Consider the following 20,627-nt stretch of genomic DNA (forward strand, 5'->3'; position numbering starts at 1 on the left):
GCTATATGAGATAGCTAGGAATGGAATAACACTTGAAAGGGCTGAGTTCAGTGAGGATGTCTTTAAAGACTAAGTTTTTCATGCAAAAACTGTTGTTCCAATGGAAGCAATATGATATATGATATGAGGAGTGAACCGAACCATCCAGCTCTTAACTTATGTCTAACTTATAAGAGAACTACTGAGACTTGTTTACTTTGAAAGACGGACGGATCAGACCTGGAATATACCCAACAAACTTATGGATGGGCTCAAAAATCAAAACTAAACTACCTTAATGACCAACTCCTCTAAAAAAAATTAGAAATTTTTTCTACGCTTGGCAGTCTTATCAGTGTTCATTTAAGGAAATATTAAACCTTTTGCTTACGTTACCTGTTACTTGTTCCAAGAGGGGATCCGCGCTCCCGTTTTTACCTGTGGATAGAAAAACACACGAGAGAGAATGTTTCTCAGTAAAACACGCGATTTTCAAGGATCTAACAACTTACGCCCGGACGTGGAATTGTGTCAGTTTCAACAGACGCGCAGTTTCCACATTTTGTGGGCACTTTCGGCCGAGTTTGCTGCAAGTTCAGAAAAAACAACAGCATTAAACGAAGGCTTTAAGACAAACCATAATGTGTTTTTTTTTTTTAAAAAGGGTGAAAAAAAATAATAGCAAGCTGACCCGGTGTTATAATTGGTTTAAAAACTGATTTTGAGCCCAAAAATAAATTATTACCAGTTGCGCTGCTCGCGGCTCCACATTACTTTTATAGACGTTTGCTAGAAACGTGATTATTGGCTGAGCAGGTCCACTGAAATGGTATCAAATATTAATAATAGTTTGTGAAAAGAGGCGAATGCAACTAGTAGTTATATATACTATATAATTGCGCGCGTGTGTGTGTGTGTGTGTGTGTGTGTGTGTGTAGTGAGAAAAGAATTGGTATATGGTGGGTGTTTTTGTAGTTTTACATAGTACATGCATATACATATATATCTATATTAGGAATTACTTAGATCTATCGAAAAAGTCGTAAGCACGCACACACATAACAATTCGACCGTTTCACAAAGCGCGTACAACAAAAAACCACAAAACTTATGTACATTTGCTTATAAAGTATTTGCATATATATAAATATATATATTTTATTTATATATATATATTTATATATTGTATGTAGAAAGATAGAAGCTGTATTCTATTTAATAGATGTGTGTTGTCTGGGGGTGAGTGGTCGTCTTTGAAGTTCGGTAATGATAATAATAATAACTCGAATAACTCGCTTTAACTAACATCGCTAACGTAATTGCTTAGTCTAGAAATTATTGAATTACGTTTATTCTCTCTCTCTCGGATCTACATTTTCTCCTGTATAAACGGATGCATAAGCGCCTGATTCAGCGATATACGCTTGCCTGGATCCAGTGCAAACATATTCTCCAGCAGATCCTTTAGCTGCGTAACCTTGCGATGCTGATCATCGGGCAAATTCTGATCGGCAATCAGCTCCTGCTGCAAATTGCGCGTTGGCTTCACCACGGGCATCACAACGATTTTCTCCTGCAAAGGTAACAGAAATGATATCAGTATGAAAGTTTAAGATAGAGCCCTGTATGCAGACGCGTCACTTACCCGCTCGGTTAGCTTGTCTATCTCGTGGTAGAGAAAATTGCAGCTTTGGTCGAAATGCTGTTCCCTGAACTGACCCTTGCGTACAATTCGATTGGGTATTTTGCCTTTGACATCCATGAAGAACTTGAGCATTTGATTATTGCTTTTGCCACTAAACAATATCTTGCCCGTGTACAGCTCGTAGATGGTGCAGCCGGCCGACCAGGTATCAATGCCATAATCATAGGGTATGCCCAATATGATTTCGGGCGCACGATAGAAACGTGAAACCAGATAAGGCGTTATTTCGTTCTCACTTATGCCCGAAGCGGACCCGAAATCGCACAGTTTCAAGATAAGATTATTCTCATTGACCAGAATATTGTCGGGCTTGATGTCCGCATGCAGTATGCCAGTCTTCTTCAGCAGTTTGAGCGCCAGGAACAATTGCTGGGTATAACTGCGCACCGCCTTGATGTGCAGGCCCACGTTTTTGCCATATTTCTTGAGCACCTCACGCAGATTCATAGCCAGCGGCTCAAACACCATGCACAGATGCTACAACGCGGGAGTTGAAATAGTTTTTTTTTTAAATAAATTAATGTTAATATTTTTAGGCAGTTGAAAAACTCACCTGCTTGTGGAAGAAGTGCCGATACAAACGCAGACAATGAAAACGATCATCGGGATCGGCATCGTTGAGCTTCTTCAGGATTTCCAGCTCGCGCAGACCCGTTTTGTGCCTGTTTTAGGATATTAAATATAAATATAAGGACTCAATTTACAATACACAAGGAAATTTAAGAAAATCTTCTAAGTGGAAATTTTTAAAAACCTTTTTAAGAGTCTTTTAAATTATGCCCAGGCAAAGCTGAGTTTCGCACTTACATGATCTCATTGTTGCGTATAATCTTGATGGCCACGTTGGCGGCGCCGCGCGCTTGATCGCGGCCACGCACCACATTGCTGAACACACCCTGTCCGGTGTAGCCGCTGACTAGGTAGCGATTGTCCAAGACCTCGCCGATGCGCACGCGATAATAGCCCTCGGCATCGTCCCAATTGTCTGTCAGCGCCGGATTCTCAATTTGATGCTTGTTGTGCACAATTGTGCTGGGTGACTAGATGGATTCAAAGAAAGCGAGAGTTGGGGATGCATTAGAAACTTAAGCGAGCAAAATATATTGTGACATTTACGAGCTTGCGACTCACATCGAAATTGGAATCGACGTCCTGATCGGCAAACATGTCCCACTCGTTGCGTTTCTCCTTAACTGTGCTGTTCTTGGACGAATTCGCATCAAAGGGCTCCGTCTTGCCATGTGCATCCCGTTGCTCTTCCTCCTTATCTTGCAGCGTAGGCGTGGGCGTGCGCTGTGCTCGCTCCGGTTTGGAGGAAACGGGTGAAGTGCTTCTGGACTCGTACGAATTGGATTTGCGTGGCGTTGGGCTGGCCGTGCGCGACTCCTGATCATTGGTGCCCAATTTCTGTTCAGAAACGATAAGAAATTTGTAGTTGGAACTCAAGTTTATATAAGCTGGCATTATACATCAATGTTTCACCCAATCTGATCTTCAAGCAGTCACCCAAGACAATATATATATATGTATATATATGGGTATATGTGTCGTTACCTTGAGCAGCTCCTCGCGCTGTTTGCGACGCAGCTCAATGATGCGCTCCTCGTCATCCTCATCCTCGTTGATGTCTATGTCCAGGCTAGCTTCCTCGTCGCTGCTCTCCTTTTCGTGTATTTTTTGGCCTTCGCTCAGCGAGCCTTTGTAGCGATCGCGATCCGCGCCAAAGCCATTGCCGGAGCCTCGTCCGCCGCGTCCGGTGCCGCCACTACCACGATCCTGTTCCTGTTGACGTTCGCGTTCACGTCTGCGGTCCGACTCAACCTTACTGCGACTGTGCGAGCGTGGCCGATTCCAGCGTTCACGATCTCGTTGGTCGCGCTCACGCGGCCGACCGCCGGCACGCTCCGCGGGCTGTCGGCTGTCCCTGTCCGGACGTCGATCGTGATCACGACTCTGTTCGCGCCGCTCGCGCTGCTTGTCGCGATTGATCTCCTGGCGCAGATCCTCCATGTTCCTATTGTACTCCTGATGGTGGCGTCTCTGGTTATGGTGCTGCTGCTGTGGCTGCTGTTGCTCTATGCGACGGCGCGGCGTGCGACTGCGTTGATCGCGGGGCGCACGATCGCGGGAGCGTCGATCGCGTGAGCGTCCCGCTGCCAGCGATGCGTCTTCACGTGTGCGACTTCTCTGCGGGCGGGTGGGCGATGCGTGACGTCGTCGCTTCTCCGGCGTGGGCGAGGGCGTGCGCTGACCACCGCTAGAATCATCCAATAATATAACATCGGGTTCGTTTGAGTTATTGATGTTAGACTGTTTATTATTAACATGTTTACTAGTTGCAGTTGCCAGCGACGCTGCAGACTGCGAGCTCGGCCTGCCCTGCGGCACCTCAATAGCTGCTATAATGGCCTGCTGCTGCTGTTGCTGCAGTTCGTCACGCCTGCGCTTAGCCAGCACCGAATTGGAGCGACTCTCGTCGCCCTCCGTGTCTGACATGTAGGCGCCCAGACGCGCCTGTAGCAGCGCCTTTTGCTTCATGAGTTCCTCCAAATTGAGCTCATCCTCGAGCTTGGCCGGCAACACAGGACTGGCAATGTCAATGGGGCTGGAATTAAATAACACTGATTATTATCCTCTATTGTAATTCATGGAACGAAACATCTTTGAGCTCCTAAGGTCTTTTTCTTGAACAGTTCGGATCATGGCCGTCTGTCTGTTTCTTTGCAAACGAAATGGTCAGGAATGATCGGTCGGATATGTGATAAATATATGATTCATATCTCATGAACATCGGACTATATAACAGAGCTCTACAGGAATAATTGGTCAACAAGTCATTAAGATAACCTTAAGCCAAACTTCCACAAGGGTATTTAAGCTTCGGCGTGCCGAAGACAGATGTTCTATTGGGGGTTTTTTTGTCATTTAATACATACACTTCACTCTCGCTACCCGAGGTGGCCACCTCCAGCACGGGCAGCACCTTGTTCTGTATGGTTTTGGTTATCTCCTCAACCAGGCTGCACGGATCCGTGTTGGGCTTAACGATGCGAAAGTCGGCGGAGCCGTTGGACGACAGTATGGCGCTGCGCTCCCGGCTGGCCGCCTGCATGATCTCGGTGAATTTGCTGCTAAGACTTTGGGCGCCAGCATTTGAGGATTCGCTTTGACGCTGATGGCGCTTCTTGGACTTCTTGTGCTTTTTGTGCACCTTCTCGCTGGAGCTGGTTTTTTTGTGTTTCTTATGCTTCTTGGACTTTTTGTGCTTGGCGCGGCGCTCCTCGGTCTCGCTGTTGTCGCTGGAGTCGTAACTGCTTGGAAGAACACACTAAAAATTAATATACATACACACACACGTATTGCACACGCATACACACGCACAGCACACAAACACATAACCTCACAAAGCTTTGCTTGCTAATTTGTTGTTTTGCCACCTACCTTTTGTCATCACTCGTCATTGTGTATAACTGTTGGTGCAAGAGACATGCACCAGTGGTTGTATTATTAAAAATTAAACTTTCGATTAGTCTTTGGTGCGCGTTTATACATTTGCATTCGAGTTGGTATCAAAACGTTTGGCTCAAGTTCGTCTGAGCGACGACTCTACTGAACAAATGAACTATGTGAACTAATTGTCGCTCATTGGAGCCACTGCTAAATGAGCAGACATTTAACAGCTGCTTACTGGCACTGTTAAGCATCCATTACAGCGAGGTAGCATAACATAACATAGTAACAGCACTGTTATCGATTATCTATGGTATTTACAGGCATATAAAGTCCTAATTTTATTTTTTTGATGAGGATAAATCAGCCATTGTTATTTTTATGGTAACTTTTGTTTAAACAACAGACAGAAATCACTAATTATGGAAAGGTTTCTTAGTTTAAATTGGGCGCCTACCTATTCGCCTGTTTTCATAACAGGAGCAGTGTTGCCACCGGCCAGTAAAAAAAGTAGCCGAATTCAATGTTAAGTAACAAAAAAGGCTAAAAGCCTAAAAATGTAGGTAAATAAGTGATAAATTTTACTTTTTACGGCTGACGACTGAAACATCGCTCAAAATTAGCTATAAAAAAGCTGTGGTGGCAACACTGCCTAAAGCAGCACGCCGGCAAGGCAATGATTGCAAAGTTTTCTCATTTGTGTTCGCTAAAGTTATTCCAACAACAATTGCGAGTAACTGCACTTTCGACTTGCTTACGTAGTATACGGCCGCACAGCACAGCCGTCGACATGGATAAAGTGTATCTGCGCCATGCACAAAATACGGAGGAGCTGCACATAACGTTTCGCTATTCCAACAAGGAGCTCAAGCTAGATCGCAGCTTTAACTTTTGCCGGCGCATGGACGAGCGTGTGGATGAGGCACTCAGCCGGATACGGCACAATGTCGAGAAGGAGCTGAGCAAACGCAGCAGGAAGAAGACCAAGGGCGCACCAGCTGTTGTCGAGCCTACGCCGCCTCCCAATCCGGATGAGATAATTGTGGCGCTACATCGGGACGGGTCCGAGGAAGGCATCCTGGGCATCACCTTTGCCGAGTTGTTATCGGACCTTGCAAATGTTCAACTCAAACTGCGCGTTTTGGACACCACATTCGATGTGGTGCTCAATGAGCCCTGGACCGGAGCACTCCAGTTGCCCAGCTCCATGATGGCCGGCTGCCTGGTTTATCCGCTGAAGCTAGAACTGCAGTTTGCCAGCCGGGCGCACAGTTCAGGTGAATGGTTCAAAGCAACAAAGCCCGCATCGGGAATCTTTAATGAGCAAACCAAGTGGGAGCCATGCGGTAAGGGTCTGATCTATCAAGTGGCGCCCGCGGATATAGGCTATCATTTAAAGCTGGTCGTGACGCCGGCAAATGAGAGTGGCCACTCGGGTCCGGCGACGGAGTGCATTAGCAAATTGCCGGTTCAGCCGGGACCCGGCGCTTGTCCCTTCGAGCTGCGCCAGCAATATACACGCCAGCCACTGAGCGGAACCCACGAGATACGCGTGGTCAGCTACAATCTGCTGGCCGATCTCTATGCGGATGGGGATTACGCGCGCAAAACTCTGTTTCCCTACTGCGCGCCGTCTGCCCTGAAAATTGATTACCGCAAGCAGCTGTTCATCAAGGAGCTGGTTGGCTATAATGCGGACTTGCTGTGCCTGCAGGAGGTGGATCTCAAGATATTCGAGCACGATCTGCAGCACGTGCTGGAGCATACCTTTGCTGGCATTATGACGCCCAAGGGCGCCTGCGCCGAGGGCATTGCCCTGTTTTATCGCAAATCGCGCTTCCAGCTGCTCCACAACTATGTCCTGCACCTCGGCGACAACATCAGCACCTTGCCCATCTTCGCATCACTCTGGAATCGCATTAAACACAACGAGCAGCTGGCCAAGCGCATCTGCGACAGGTCCACCACATTGCAGCTGTGCCTGCTGCAGCTGCGCGAGACGGATCGCTATGTGCTGGTGGCCAATACACATCTTTACTTCCATCCGGATGCGGATCACATACGCTTGCTGCAGATCGGTTTCTCGCTCATCTTCGTGGAACACATGTACAGGCAGACCATAAAGGAACGCAATATAAGTTCGCAAAATATTGGACTCATATTCTGCGGCGACTTTAATAGCGTGCCCGAATGTGGCATCTATAAGCTGATGACCGAACAGTTTGTGGGCACCGATTTTGTAGACTGGCGCAGCAATGCGGAGGAGGCTGTCACCGATGTGGAGCTCCGGCAGCCTTTCATGATGAGCTCCGCTTGCGGCACGCCGCCGTACACCAATTATACGACGCTCTTTGCGGCCTGCTTGGATTATATATTCTATCAGAGCGATTGCTTGGAGCTGCTGCAGTCTGTGCCGCTGCCCACGGTGGAGGAGTTGAGCGCCAACGAGGCTATACCGTCCGTCACGTTTCCGTCGGATCACGTGGCTCTCGTGGCGGATCTCGCATTTAAATCAATCTGATTGTTTACTGTAAATAAATTGATTTTTTTTTATTGTTGTAAAGCTAATTTGTACTCCAACTCTAACTGGCCACGGCCACGTCCACGTCGTGCTCATCCTTTTCAATGCTCAGCTCCAGCACGGCATCCTCGTCGACAGACATGGTTATGGGTTCCTTGGAGCTCTCTGTTGAGGCCGAGTTCTCCTTCGGCTTGCCGCGATTGCTTTCAAATTTGTTGGTCACAACGTTGTTCAGTTCGTCGTCATCATCCTCGTCGCTGACCTCCATGATGCCATTATTGTCGATATTATCAACGGATGCGGCGTCGCTTTCGCTTGATGATGATGACGAGCCCGTGCTGTTCTCCTCCTCCAGTTGCTGCTCCAGCTCGTGTATGGTGTACATCAGTAGAGTGAAGTCGTTGCGACGCTTCTGGAACTTGAACTCCATCTTAAGCTTCTTCTGTGTCAGCTTGTCGATCTCCTTTTTGATGGTCTCGATTTGTTTCTCAGTGGCTTTGCGATCCGGCTGCTCCTCGATGAGCGAGGCGAGCAAATCGTATTCCATTTTATTTTTGCGCAATTCCTTAGCTATGATTAGCTCCTTCTTGCTCGCCTCGATCTCCTCCTTGGCCAATTCGATGCTCTCCTGATGCTTCTCCGCCAGCTTCGTGTAGTTCTCCTGCTCCTCCTGGATCATGCGCAGCGTTTGCACATTTTTCAAGGCGGCAAATTGACATTGTGCCAGCTGCGCCATTAGACGATCGAACATTATTTGACTAAAATTTGAAGCTTGTTAATGAGCATTAATTGTGGATTATTTGTAGGGCAGTCTACTTGGTCTCCGGGGAGTCGTTCTTGGAATTGGCCCATTTCAGGAACTGTTTTAAAAGCATGTTCAGTCTGCGATCTTCGCCCGTGCCATCGCCATCGATCAGCAGACGCTGTTTTATGATTTCCTCTGTGTAGATGAACTGTTAGAGCGCGTTTATAATATTTATAAATAAATAATTTACCGTCGTTCATCGCGGCGGCTTTTGTTTTTTATTTTAACTATGGCAAAAGACCGGCTGCTTTGCTCGCCTGCAGCTATGCTCAGTAAAAATATCGACTTCGAAATTTACCACACACTCACATGTTGAACCGATAGTTCTGAATTCACCACACACTCGCATGTTATCGAAAACATTTGCCGCATCTGCTCGGCGCTTATTAAACATTCTTGTTTCTATTTAATTTTTTGAGTGAATTACGCGAAATGACTGCTGTGCCGCCGCCCGCTAACATATCCACACTGATGCCACTGGGTAAGCACCAAAGAAAAACATCTATTTACAAGCATTTTAAACGTTTGACATGCGGCCGGCAGAACTGGTGGACAAATGCATCGGTTCCAGAATTCACATCATCATGAAGAACGACAAGGAAATGGTGGGCACCCTGCTGGGCTTTGATGATTTTGTCAACATGTTGCTGGACGATGTAACGGAATACGAGAACACGCCCGATGGACGACGCATCACAAAGCTAGATCAGATTCTGCTTAATGGCAACAACATTACAATGGTGAGTAGAAGATGATAACAGCTGGGATGGAGCTTTTTTGCTTATTTATATATGTATTATTTAATTACAGTTGGTGCCCGGTGGCGAGTTGGCTGAATAGCAATTTTATACATTTTCTACAATCTTAATAAATATGAATAAAATGAAAATGAAGCGTTTAATTGGTCACATTGATGCCAGTGCTGCCAATTTAACTATTTTAAAGCTATATCAGGTTACAGATCGTTCAGAGATCGACTGGCGGGAACAGTTGCTTATGTCAATTTATACATAGAAACCAAATTTAGCTGCATTGAATATAACATTCCGCTAACATTGTCAGCACTAAGTGAAACAGTGCTGCCAGACAAATGCTGTGCGTGTGTTTTGTGGAGGTGGCAGCTCCGCGCATGCGCTTTTGAACTGAGCGCGCGCGTTTTTTTTCTATTGCTTTTGCCATGCAACGCCGCGGCTGACAGTCAACATGTGCCATAAATAAGTACTAACGGTAATGTTCTAGCTGCATACACTCGCATGTCCGGTTGCTCTTTGCCACTCAGTACGGCAGCAAACTCGAACGGAAGTGGAACAAGCGAAGCGGAAACCCACACGACGGCCGCCGCCGCCGCACGAATCTGAAAAAAGTTTTCCAACAAAACAAAATAATAGGCAGCAGCAATTTGGTCAATGTTATGACTAATTGGAATTATAACGTGGACAGCGCTTAAAGCGAGCGCTTCGCCAATTCAATACCGTGTTAAGATATTCAGTTCATATAAAACGTTAAAGCAATTTTGTGCGATTTTTGTCGGTATCTGTTGTCGGGGGTCGCCTTCGCAGCCGCAGACACTGGCCAAAAGACTTGTCTGGGCAATATGATTGCGTGCAGAAATCAATAGATAAAAACATGAGCAGCAGCTGCCAGAGCATCGCCACGGCGGCCAGCAGCGCCGCCACAACAGCAGCCGCCGTCTCCATGTCCGTTTCGAATGCCACCTCGGTCGGTTCCCTCATAGCCGCCGCCTGCATGCAGCCCCAGCAGCATCTGCCGCACCAGCACCAGGCGCCGCCGGCAGCGTCTCACTATGTCAACGGCACTGGCAGCCTGGGTCGCCTTAAGTTTCATCACAAGAGTCTCGATGCCAGCGACGAGGAGCTCGAGTATGCGCAGGTATGTGGCCAGCACACATTAATTGAAAATGGGCGAGGTGAGGCAAAGTATCATCCACCCACTCGACGGCTGCTTATTGAGTCATAATGCGATGTCCTGCAGCGTGGGCTCAATTGAAATTGCCTTGTGGCGGGTGGTAGTTTGTTGCTGCTGGTTGCCCCCCACCCGTAACTCTCTATACACATATATATATACCCGCCAGTGTTGCCAAGGGTCGCAAAAAGCATCTCAATCCAAGTGTTAAAAGCACCTTAAGAAATGCTGAATTTCATTTTCGATACCAACAAAATAGCAAAATTACCTATAAGCAACCATATTTTGCTAGAAAAAGGCCGAACTTTAATTTCTGTACACAAAACAGTTTCTACTGCTCCGGCTGAAGACGTTTTCAAATAGCCAAATTTAGCTACATCATAGCTAAATTGGCAACACAAGTTGGGTAGTTGGGAATTCGTATATAGTCATGGGTCAAAATTTCCCATTCGCATATCTCGGCCAAAATTCAACTGATTTTAATAAGACTTGATTTTTTCTTCATGGTTTTATCTCTAGAATAATCTGGCATTTAAGTCTGACAACGTATTTTTTGGTCGAAATTCATGTCAAAATGTTACCTGTAGGATTGATATATCGATGATGGTCAAAATTTCCCATTCGCATAACTCGGCCAAAACTCAACGGATTTTCAAAAGGCTTGACTTTTTCTTCATGGTTTTATCTCTAGATTAATCTGGCATTTAAGTCTCACAACGTATTTTTTGGTCGAAATTCATGTTTAAATGTTACCTCTAAGATTGATATATCGATGAGGGTCGAAATTTCCCATTCGCATAACTCGGCCAAAATTCAACCGATTTTAATAAGACTTGACTTTTTCTTCATGGTTTTGCCTCTAGATTAATCTGGCATTTAAGTCTGACAATGTATTTTTTGGTCGAAATTCATGTCAAAATGTTACCTCTAGGATTGATATATCGATGAGGGTCAAAATTTCCCATTCCCATAACTCGGCCAAAACTCACCGGATTTTCAAAAGACTTGACTTTTTCTTCATGGTTTTGCCTCTAGATTAATCTGGCATTCAAGTCTGACAATGTATTTTTTAGTCGAAATTCATGTCAAAATGTTACCTCTAGGATTGATATATCGATGAGGGTCAAAATTTCCCATTCCCATAACTCGGCCAAAACTCACCGGATTTTCAAAAGACTTGACTTTTTCTTCATGGTTTTGCCTCTAGATTAATCTGGCATTTAAGTCTGACAACGTATTTTTTGGTCGAAATTCATGTCAAAATGCTATCTCTAGGATTGATATATCAAAATGTTACCTCTAAGATTGATATATCGATGAGGGTCGAAATTTGCCATTCGCACAACTCGGCCAAAATTCAACCGATTTTAATAAGACTTGACTTTTTCTTCATGGTTTTGCCTCTAGATTAATCTGGCATTCAAGTCTGACAATGTATTTTTTGGTCGAAATTCATGTCAAAATGTTACCTCTAGGATTGATATATCGATGAGGGTCAAAATTTCCCATTCCCATAACTCGGCCAAAACTCACCGGATTTTCAAAAGACGACTTTTTCTTCATGGTTTTGCCTCTAGATTAATCTGGCATTTAAGTCTGACAACGTATTTTTTGGTCGAAATTCATGTTTAAATGTTACCTCTAAGATTGATATATCGATGAGGGTCGAAATTTCCCATTCGCATAACTCGGCCAAAATTCAACCGATTTTAATAAGACTTGACTTTTTCTTCATGGTTTTATCTCTAGATTAATCTGGCATTTAAGTCTGACAACGTATTTTTTGGTCGAAATTCATGTTTAAATGTTACCTCTAGGATTGATATATCGATGATGGTCAAAATTTCCCATTCCCATAACTCGGCCAAAATTCAACCGATTTTAATAAGACTTGACTTTTTCTTCATGGTTTTGCCTCTAGATTAATCTGGCATTCAAGTCTGACAATGTATTTTTTAGTCGAAATTCATGTCAAAATTCTATCCCTAGGATTGAGATATTGAAAGGGTCAAAATTTCCCATTCCCATAACTCGGCCAAAACTCAACGGATTTTCAAAAGGCTTGGCTTTTTCTTCATGGTTTTCCCTCTAGATTAATCTGGCATTTAAGTCTGACAACGTATTTTTTGGTCGAAATTCATGTCAAAATGCTATCTCTAGGATTGATATATCAAAATGTTACCTCTAAGATTGATATATCGATGAGGGTCGAAATTTGCCATTCGCACAACTCGGCCAAAATTCAACCGATTTTAATAAGACTTGACTTTTTCTTCATGGTTTTGCCTCTAGATTAATCTGGCATTCAAGTCTGACAATGTATTTTTTGGTCGAAATTCATGTCAAAATGTTACCTCTAGGATTGATATATCGATGAGGGTCAAAATTTCCCATTCCCATAACTCGGCCAAAACTCACCGGATTTTCAAAAGACTTGACTTTTTCTTCATGGTTTTGCCTCTAGATTAATCTGGCATTCAAGTCTGACAATGTATTTTTTAGTCGAAATTCATGTCAAAACTTTATCCCTAGGATTGATATATTGAAAGGGTCAAAATTTCCCATTCGCATAACTCGGCCAAAATTCAACCGATTTTAATAAGACTTGATTTTTTCTTCATGGTTTTATCTCTAGATTAATCTGGCATTCAAGTCTGACAATGTATTTTTTGGTCGAAATTCATGTCAAAATGTTATCTCTAGGATTGATATATCAAAATGTTACCTCTAGGATTGATATATCGATGAGGGTCAAAATTTCCCATTCCCATAACTCGGCCAAAACTCACCGGATTTTCAAAAGACTTGACTTTTTCTTCATGGTTTTGCCTCTAGATTAATCTGGCATTTAAGTCTGACAATGTATTTTTTAGTCGAAATTCATGTCAAAATGTTATCTCTAGGATTGATATATCAAAATGTTACCTCTAAGATTGATATATCGATGAGGGTCGAAATTTGCCATTCGCATAACTCGGCCAAAATTCAACCGATTTTAATAAGACTTGACTTTTTCTTCATGGTTTTGCCTCTAGATTAATCTGGCATTCAAGTCTGACAATGTATTTTTTGGTCGAAATTCATGTCAAAATGTTATCTCTAGGATTGATATATCAAAATGTTACCTCTAGGATTGATATATCGATGAGGGTCAAAATTTCCCATTCCCATAACTCGGCCAAAACTCACCGGATTTTCAAAAGACTTGACTTTTTCTTCATGGTTTTGCCTCTAGATTAATCTGGCATTTAAGTCTGACAATGTATTTTTTAGTCGAAATTCATATCAAAATGTTATCTCTAGGATTGATATATCAAAATGTTACCTCTAAGATTGATATATCGATGAGGGTCGAAATTTGCCATTCGCATAACTCGGCCAAAATTCAACCGATTTTAATAAGACTTGACTTTTTCTTCATGGTTTTGCCTATAGACTAATCTGACATTCAAGTCTGACAATGTATTTTTTAGTCGAAATTCATGTCAAAATGTTATCCCTAGGATTGATATATTGAAAGGGTCAAAATTTTCCATTCGCATAACCCTGCAAAAACTCAACCGATTTTAAGGAGACTTGACTTTTTCTTCATGATTTTTGCTTTAGATTTATCTGGCATTGAAAATTCTACTGCTTCGGTCATTGGGAAGACGTGTTTCCGCCTCAAAAATAGCTGCTGAATTTAAAGTAAAAAGTAGCTATAAATAGCCAAATTTGGCTAGCTCTCAGCTGAGTAGGCAACTCTGGCTGGTGGTGGCTTTTGACGCTGTTTTTGTCGTGTAGTGTGGGCAGTTCAGAGGGTTGAAAGCCGCCTCAGCTGTTTAACCCACCGAAGTTTACGCTTGGCCAGACACTTGGCCAGCACAAACCAAGGCTGCGCCTCGCCAATCAACTTTAAATAATTCAATGCTCCGGAAGCAGCGACACGCCATCAATCCGAGCCCCGAACCCCGAAAACGATGGACGTGCCCTGCTCCACGGCCTTTGTTCATGAAATTAATTGAATTATGGTTTTTATGATATTTTTGTGCAATGCTTGGAAATGGTAAATGAAACCGAAACCGGAACTGTTTATTGTGAAGGCTCAGCTTGTGGCTCTTTCTAGCTGTATGTGTAATTTACTATGCCATGTGTTTTATTTTTTTATTTTTATAGATATGTTTATGCATATTCATATACTTATGTAATTTGTGCCTTCTGCCCTGCATATTTCTTTGCTTAAAGCTACTTCACCTGCTCAACGTCTCTCTGAAATTCTAGCATTTTCCTGGGTCTGATTCCCGAGCGTCCGATTCCATTTAATATTTATAAATGTGTAGACCATAAAAGCAAACTTTCAGCTTGTGTTATATGCATGAAAGCGTAGCATATACAAATGTATTTTTGGCAATATAGACCAGCTTGGCATACCTAGACCAGCTTGGGTCAACAGACTAACGTGAGCGTAATTCCCGCTTACTTTAAACAGACTAAAGCCCGATCGCCCATATGTTTAAACTATTATTATTTCTGCCTTTTCTCTGAGCAATAACTTATTAAATAAACACATTACGAAAATTTTAAATAACGTTAAAATTTGAACCGATTGAGCTCTCTTTTATTAGTTCAACGCTCAGGCAGCTTACGACTCGCAGGGTCATGACGTCACGTTTACAAAGCACAAAACACACTTATATGGCTGCGTTGCTGATTGTTTGTTTTGTACAAACTGTGACCAACTTTTTTCCAAATTTGGGAAGGGAATTTTTCGAAATGCTCGCTTTTGAGCCTAAACAAGGCTTCTTAGCCTTAATTCTGAATTAAGCTTATAATAAGAATATTAATAATAGGTAATCGGAATTGAAGAGCTAATGATATTTTTTTGTAATTATAGTTAATCTTATTAAAATTAATTAAGATAAAAATGAATCCAATGTATTAAGAGAAGATTCTTCCGACTCCATAAAGTATAAGCCAAACTCTTTGGTTTTTGATCCAACTCGAACCTTACTCTTACTATTATATTTCAAATATTTGGTTAGGTTCATAAAGATCGATAAAAGATTTCTTCTCCTGCTCCGTTACATAACTCTACACAACTTCCATATACCCATTGCCACAACAGTTTACAGGGCATTTATAGTAGTTAACACCTGGGGATATTCATTTAGGTTCAGCCACAAATGTGGCACACCAAATGGCCGCCGGCTGGCCACGTGAAATGAAATGATGTTTGCCAACTGTTGGCCAGGCTTAAGAGCAGCACGTTTTCCAACTTTTAACAAAAAGTTTTCCATGAATACGCTATGAGGTTGGCGCAGACAACACTTTCACTGAGCAGAGTCTGGTCCAAGAGGCGAGCAGGTGGGGGGTGGAGGGCTGTTAAAACAATGGAAGGCAAACAAGGCACACAGACAGACACACACATGCCATAGTTAAATAGACAACGCTCGGCTTTTCATTAAATCTTTACTAAGGACAGACAAACAGAGAGAGAGAGAGAGAGAGAGGAAGAGGGAGGAAGCGAAAGGGACAGGGAGAGGAAGCAATAGAGAAAGCGTCAGGACATTTGTAATGCCATAAATGACTTCGAAGCCCCGAGGGCCGCTTTTTAAAGCTATTCAAATGAAAGCAAACGCTCAGGCTCTTGCAGGTGCTGCCCGACTAGGGTATACCCTATACCCAACCCGCTTAAACATTCTAGTTCTCTGGACTGCGCTTTCTCTTACCCTGTATGGGAAAATACAGTCTACATACCAAATTTTGATTTTACAGCGAATAATACCCGAAAAAAGTAAGGTCTCTTATAGGATGGATAGACAGGCAAGCTAGAGATTTTGATAAGTATTCAAGAAGAGTCTATAGCTTTTATAAGCTTCGAGTAATGCCAAAAAACCTAGTTTTGAAGTGGATATTATGAAACTGGGAGGGGGGGATATGGAAAGAAAATGATTATTTCTGCGTATGTTATAGGATGATGAGACAGACAAAGTAAGATCAAAAAAGCTCGTCTTCTTCAAAAAGTTGTTCAACCAAAAGCAAATTTATCCCCCATCGATCCAAAATTCCTTTACTTATCCTGACTTCCAAATTATATTGCGCCCTTGCAGCTATCGCGCTCCACGCACATCCTGGGCCGCTACAAGTCAGAACGTTTTCTGGCCTCCAAGCCGAACGAGGATCGACGCCGACGCACGATCATTGTGGAGAAGAGGAACGACTCGTACGGCTTCACGCTGCAGAGCTATGGCATACACTACAAGTGCGACGAGGAGCTGGAGATGATCACGTACGTGGACTATGTGGAGTATGGCGGGCCGGCCTATCGGGCCGGAATGCGCGAGGGCGACGTTATACTCTCGATCAATGGCAACGACATGGAGAAGGCCGATCACAAGACCATCGTGGAGTTCATCAAGAAGTGCGAGCTGCGCATGCGCATGGTTGTGCTCTTCGAGGATTGTGTGCGCAAGGTAAGCTGGGGGTCATACTCTTCCAGTTAATCTTCTAAAGAAATCCATCATTTCGCACAGGTGGATCTGCACATGCGCTACATCCAGCTGCAGAGCATGCTGCAGCAAAAGATGAACGAGCTGGAGCGCGTGCATCTGCGCGAACGCGAGCTTCTAGAGGGCAAGTGGAAGACGCACAGCTTGCCGGCGCGCAAGAAGGCAAATGCCGCCAACAGCTCGCCCAGCGAGGGCGACGGCATCTCGCCCACAGAGGCGGGCGCCAACGAATCGGGCTTCTATCGACCCGCCCTGTCCACGGAGGATGTGGCCAACATGGCGCTGCGACAGCAGCCGGTGATCATACCGCCGCCGGCACAATTTATGCTCACCTATCACTATCTGGATCCGAGCTATCGCTATGTGCTGCGGCCCGCGCACATGGAGGCGGGGCTGCAGCGGAGCAGCAGCAGCGATCCCCACCAGGCGCAGCAGGCCATGCAGTACATGCTGCAGCGCACCGAGTCGCTGGACACGAACAGCGCCAGCCAGGCGACGCAGTATCACAGCGCCAGCGCTGGAGCAGGAGGAGGTGGACCAGGTGTTGGGTCCGTGGTGAAGCCGCCAGCGCCGCCGCCGCGCACCTGCGAGAAGCACAAACCGCCCGCCAAGCTGGAGAAGACAAAGCATTGCCATGCCGGACACTCGTGCAATCCCTGTGTGGGCCACTTTCGCTGGAAGTCCGCGGAGAAGTCGCACAGCAATGGGGACAATGTCAGTCTCGATGCCTACGATCTGGCCAGTCCCTGCTGCGATACGCAGTGCGTGCCGTCGCGTCGTCGCCATCGCCAGCACAAGGAGCACACGCACAAGCACAAGCATCGCGACCGGGAAAGGGAGCGTTCCGAGCCGAAGGATAAGCAGGCAGCGGGTCGGCACAAGTCGCAGACGCATGCTGTCGCCGCCGTCGCCGCCGGCTCGCCTGTGGTCAAGGCGTCACAGCCGAATCATCATCATCATCACCATCATCGGCATGTGCACGAGCAGACGCCACCGCCGCCGGGACAGGCGCAGCCCCATCATCATCATTATCAGCAGCAGCCGTCGCAGTCGGGTAGCGCGCGCTCGCGCTACTTTGATCTGGCCTCCGGGCTGGCGAGCCACTGCAGCCTGCATTCGTGCACCTCCAGCGAATTTGCGCCCGCCGATTCCGCCTCCTACACGACCTCTATCAGCACGGACACGCTCTTCTGGGAGCCCAAGAGCGAGGCGGGGTCGCGTCAGCCTTCGACCAAGTCGCGTCAGTCGTACGAGCAGCCGCAGCCAGTCCCGGTCCAAGGACACGTCCATGGGCATCATCATCATCATCATCCGCATTATCATGTGACCGCGACGCAGGTGCAGCCGTCCCAGATCTATCCGAACAGCATGGCCTATGTGCAGAAGCCCAAATCGTGGGATAATCTGGCTACCAAGGCTCTGGTGGGACAGGGCTTTGGCTACGGCTATCTGGACACGGCGGTAGCCATGAAGCCGCCGGTCAAGCTGCAGATTGCCCAGCAGCGGCATTCGATGCCGCGTCGAAATCCGTATGGCCGTTATTCCACCTATGGCGACGTCGAGAACTATGCGCCGCCGCCCACCGAATTTGTGGGCGAGCTGACGACCACGACGACCACCACGATTACGGCCAAGTCCACGGAGGAGCTGCTGGCCGCCTGCGACTGCCTGACGCCGCAGCAGCAGCAGGCCCTGAAGGCGGCCCAGTATCAGCTCAGCCAGACGCAGAAGCTCTCGCATCAGAACTCCTGCCAAATGGGCTACTATTCCCATCTGCCCAGGCCCACCGCGGACGTGGGCATCTCCACGGGACAACCCCAGCAGCAGCAGCAGCAGCAGCAGCAGCAGCAGCCGCAGCAGCAGGCGAATAATGGGTGCGATGTTGCCACCGTGTCGGAGGCAACTCGTTTGTAGGCTGCCAGCCATTAATTTAGCCATTTTCTAGCCAAATTCAGTGCTTTGCAGAGCTCTTTCGCCGGAAACAGTTGAAGCATTAAGCTTATTTAGGTATGTTTTAACAAATCTGGCAACTCTTCTCATTGCCAGTTTTTGCTTAGCAACAACTGTTGCCAATTCAGCTATTTTCTTGTTAAATACGAATCTTTTCCGATGTCTTCAGACAAACCTCTACTTATTGGCAACTTTGTATATAGCTAAATTGTGATCAAAACAGCTATTCAGCTATTTCCTACCTATATTTGGACCTTAACAAAGTCTTTCAGCTGAACATAACTATATTTTAAAAAATGATCTATCTATTTCTAGCAACTCTGGCATGCTTTTATTGCCTATTTCTGCTCTGCCGGCTGATTCAGCTATTTTTAGCTATTTTTAACATCATAGCTAGCTTATTTTTGAAAGGGCAGTTGGCGACACTGCCGATAGTTGCCATCAGGCTAGCAACTAGGCCGACTACACATAAACCGTCTTTCAAGTGGGCTTCCAAAATGAATGCATTCAAAAGCTAGCAAATGACTCATTTGCAATAATATCTGGCAACGTTGAGTGCATTTGAATTGGGGGTTCGCTACACTACAAAATGTACATCGAAACAATTAGCAAATGTTGCAGCCAAATTTTTAAATTTTAACTAGCACTTGAAAAAACAGTAAGGAACAGTTAGAGACAGTTACATATAAACTAGATTTATATGTATTATAACTAGACGCATTGCAGTTTCTGAATTTTTAGATTTATTTGAAGACTGAAAGCTACGCGTAGTATATTTTAATAGAGGTCCGGGTGAGACAGGTTCTTGAACCTGGCCGGCTCAAGTGCTTGAATCTATAGTTAAAAGCTAGACATACATATTATAAATATATAAATATATGATTTATATATGCATGATAGCTATTGTTTTTAACATACTGTAGATATACCTTTAATATACATATATACCTAATATTTATTATAGTTATTATGAAAAGCTGATGTCGAACAATGTAATTTAATCATTGTGATAGCGCGTCAAGGCAGATACTGAGAACAAAAAAAAAACAACAAACACAATTTTAGTCAACTAAATATATATAAAAATATATGTATGTATAATTGATCAAAGAGCGCTTCTGATGTAATGCAGTTAGTAAATGTTATTGTACTTTATATATACAATAAAATTCAATGTGTGTTCATGTAGTATAACTCAAGAAAAATTGTTTAAATTTTTACTCTTTGCATGATTTTTAAATGTGATTTGTATTATTTTCATTGTTACTTTCTGCTTGCCATCTGATCATAGCTTTAAGCTAGATGGCAACTCTGCAACCCTAACCTATATATTTTATATACGATAACAGTGTACCAGATGTAGACTTACCCAACGGTTGGTCTGCAAATTTTTGGTTTTAATTTTTATTGTCACTCTGATATCCGTCTGATCGTGGCCACAATTAGGCATGAGAACAATTTACGAGATGGCAACTCTGTAAATACCCAAATTTAAAAAATATTTTCTATTGTTAATTTGATATCCTATATTATTATATTATATATATTAAATATATGAATAATAATAAACCAGATGGCAACTCTGTAGTTCTATATTTCATATAACCTAGGGCATATTTTTGTAGTCAATCTGATATCTGCTCGTAGCCACACTTTATTTTAATAATATACGATAACAGTTTATCAGGTAGCAAGTCTGTAGAGTTTATTTTGAAATGTCCAACCGAAAAAAATTGTAAACCATTTTTTACAGCCACTTCGATATCCGATCGTAACTCCAACTTATCTCAATTGTATCTGCCAACA

The 20,627-nt window shown here is 44.3% G+C and overlaps 5 protein-coding genes across 8 annotated transcripts; 3 read left to right on the plus strand and 2 right to left on the minus strand.

Moving 5' to 3' along the window:
- Positions 1 to 369: 369 nt before the first annotated feature.
- On the minus strand, positions 370 to 5,314 carry Prp4k (Pre-mRNA processing factor 4 kinase). Of its 4 annotated transcripts, XR_011416351.1 has the most exons (11): positions 5,126 to 5,314; positions 4,621 to 4,998; positions 3,239 to 4,289; positions 2,816 to 3,091; positions 2,492 to 2,724; positions 2,238 to 2,346; positions 1,625 to 2,161; positions 1,327 to 1,552; positions 725 to 800; positions 492 to 566; positions 370 to 417 (listed from the first exon to the last, which is right to left on the minus strand). XR_011416351.1 is itself a non-coding variant. In XM_032435503.2 (9 exons), the coding sequence occupies exons 1-8, from the start codon at positions 5,143 to 5,145 to the stop codon at positions 1,349 to 1,351; spliced, it is 2,808 nt and encodes a 935-aa protein (XP_032291394.1). In that variant the 5' UTR covers positions 5,146 to 5,314; the 3' UTR covers positions 724 to 800; positions 1,327 to 1,348. The 4 variants fall into 4 exon arrangements, 3 of the variants coding, with proteins under 3 accessions (XP_032291394.1, XP_032291393.1, XP_002046123.2); XM_032435503.2 differs by lacking the exons at positions 370 to 417; positions 492 to 566 and having other exon boundaries at positions 724 to 800; XM_032435502.2 differs by lacking the exons at positions 370 to 417; positions 492 to 566; positions 725 to 800 and having other exon boundaries at positions 853 to 1,552.
- Positions 5,315 to 5,673: 359 nt separating this feature from the next.
- LOC26531712 (2',5'-phosphodiesterase 12) lies at positions 5,674 to 7,702 on the plus strand. Its single transcript, XM_015176299.3, has one exon. It carries the CDS (start codon positions 5,811 to 5,813, stop codon positions 7,653 to 7,655), a length of 1,845 nt encoding a protein of 614 aa, XP_015031785.1. The 5' UTR covers positions 5,674 to 5,810; the 3' UTR covers positions 7,656 to 7,702.
- Positions 7,656 to 8,787, minus strand: thoc7 (THO complex 7). The gene is made up of 3 exons (XM_002046088.4): positions 8,651 to 8,787; positions 8,472 to 8,595; positions 7,656 to 8,413 (listed from the first exon to the last, which is right to left on the minus strand). The coding sequence occupies exons 1-3, from the start codon at positions 8,658 to 8,660 to the stop codon at positions 7,717 to 7,719; spliced, it is 831 nt and encodes a 276-aa protein (XP_002046124.1). The 5' UTR covers positions 8,661 to 8,787; the 3' UTR covers positions 7,656 to 7,716.
- Positions 8,788 to 8,798: 11 nt separating this feature from the next.
- On the plus strand, positions 8,799 to 9,349 carry LOC6623361 (U6 snRNA-associated Sm-like protein LSm5). The gene is made up of 3 exons (XM_002046089.4): positions 8,799 to 8,941; positions 9,004 to 9,200; positions 9,271 to 9,349. The coding sequence occupies exons 1-3, from the start codon at positions 8,893 to 8,895 to the stop codon at positions 9,298 to 9,300; spliced, it is 276 nt and encodes a 91-aa protein (XP_002046125.1). The 5' UTR covers positions 8,799 to 8,892; the 3' UTR covers positions 9,301 to 9,349.
- Positions 9,350 to 9,691: 342 nt separating this feature from the next.
- On the plus strand, positions 9,692 to 19,949 carry ssp6 (short spindle 6). Its single transcript, XM_002046090.4, has 3 exons — positions 9,692 to 10,350; positions 16,473 to 16,835; positions 16,896 to 19,949. Exons 1-3 carry the CDS (start codon positions 10,087 to 10,089, stop codon positions 18,783 to 18,785), a joined length of 2,517 nt encoding a protein of 838 aa, XP_002046126.3. The 5' UTR covers positions 9,692 to 10,086; the 3' UTR covers positions 18,786 to 19,949.
- The last annotated feature ends 678 nt before the right edge of the window (positions 19,950 to 20,627 follow it).

This window comes from Drosophila virilis, chromosome 3 (assembly GCF_030788295.1).
Source record: "Drosophila virilis strain 15010-1051.87 chromosome 3, Dvir_AGI_RSII-ME, whole genome shotgun sequence".
NCBI classification, from domain to species: Eukaryota; Metazoa; Arthropoda; class Insecta; order Diptera; family Drosophilidae; genus Drosophila; species Drosophila virilis.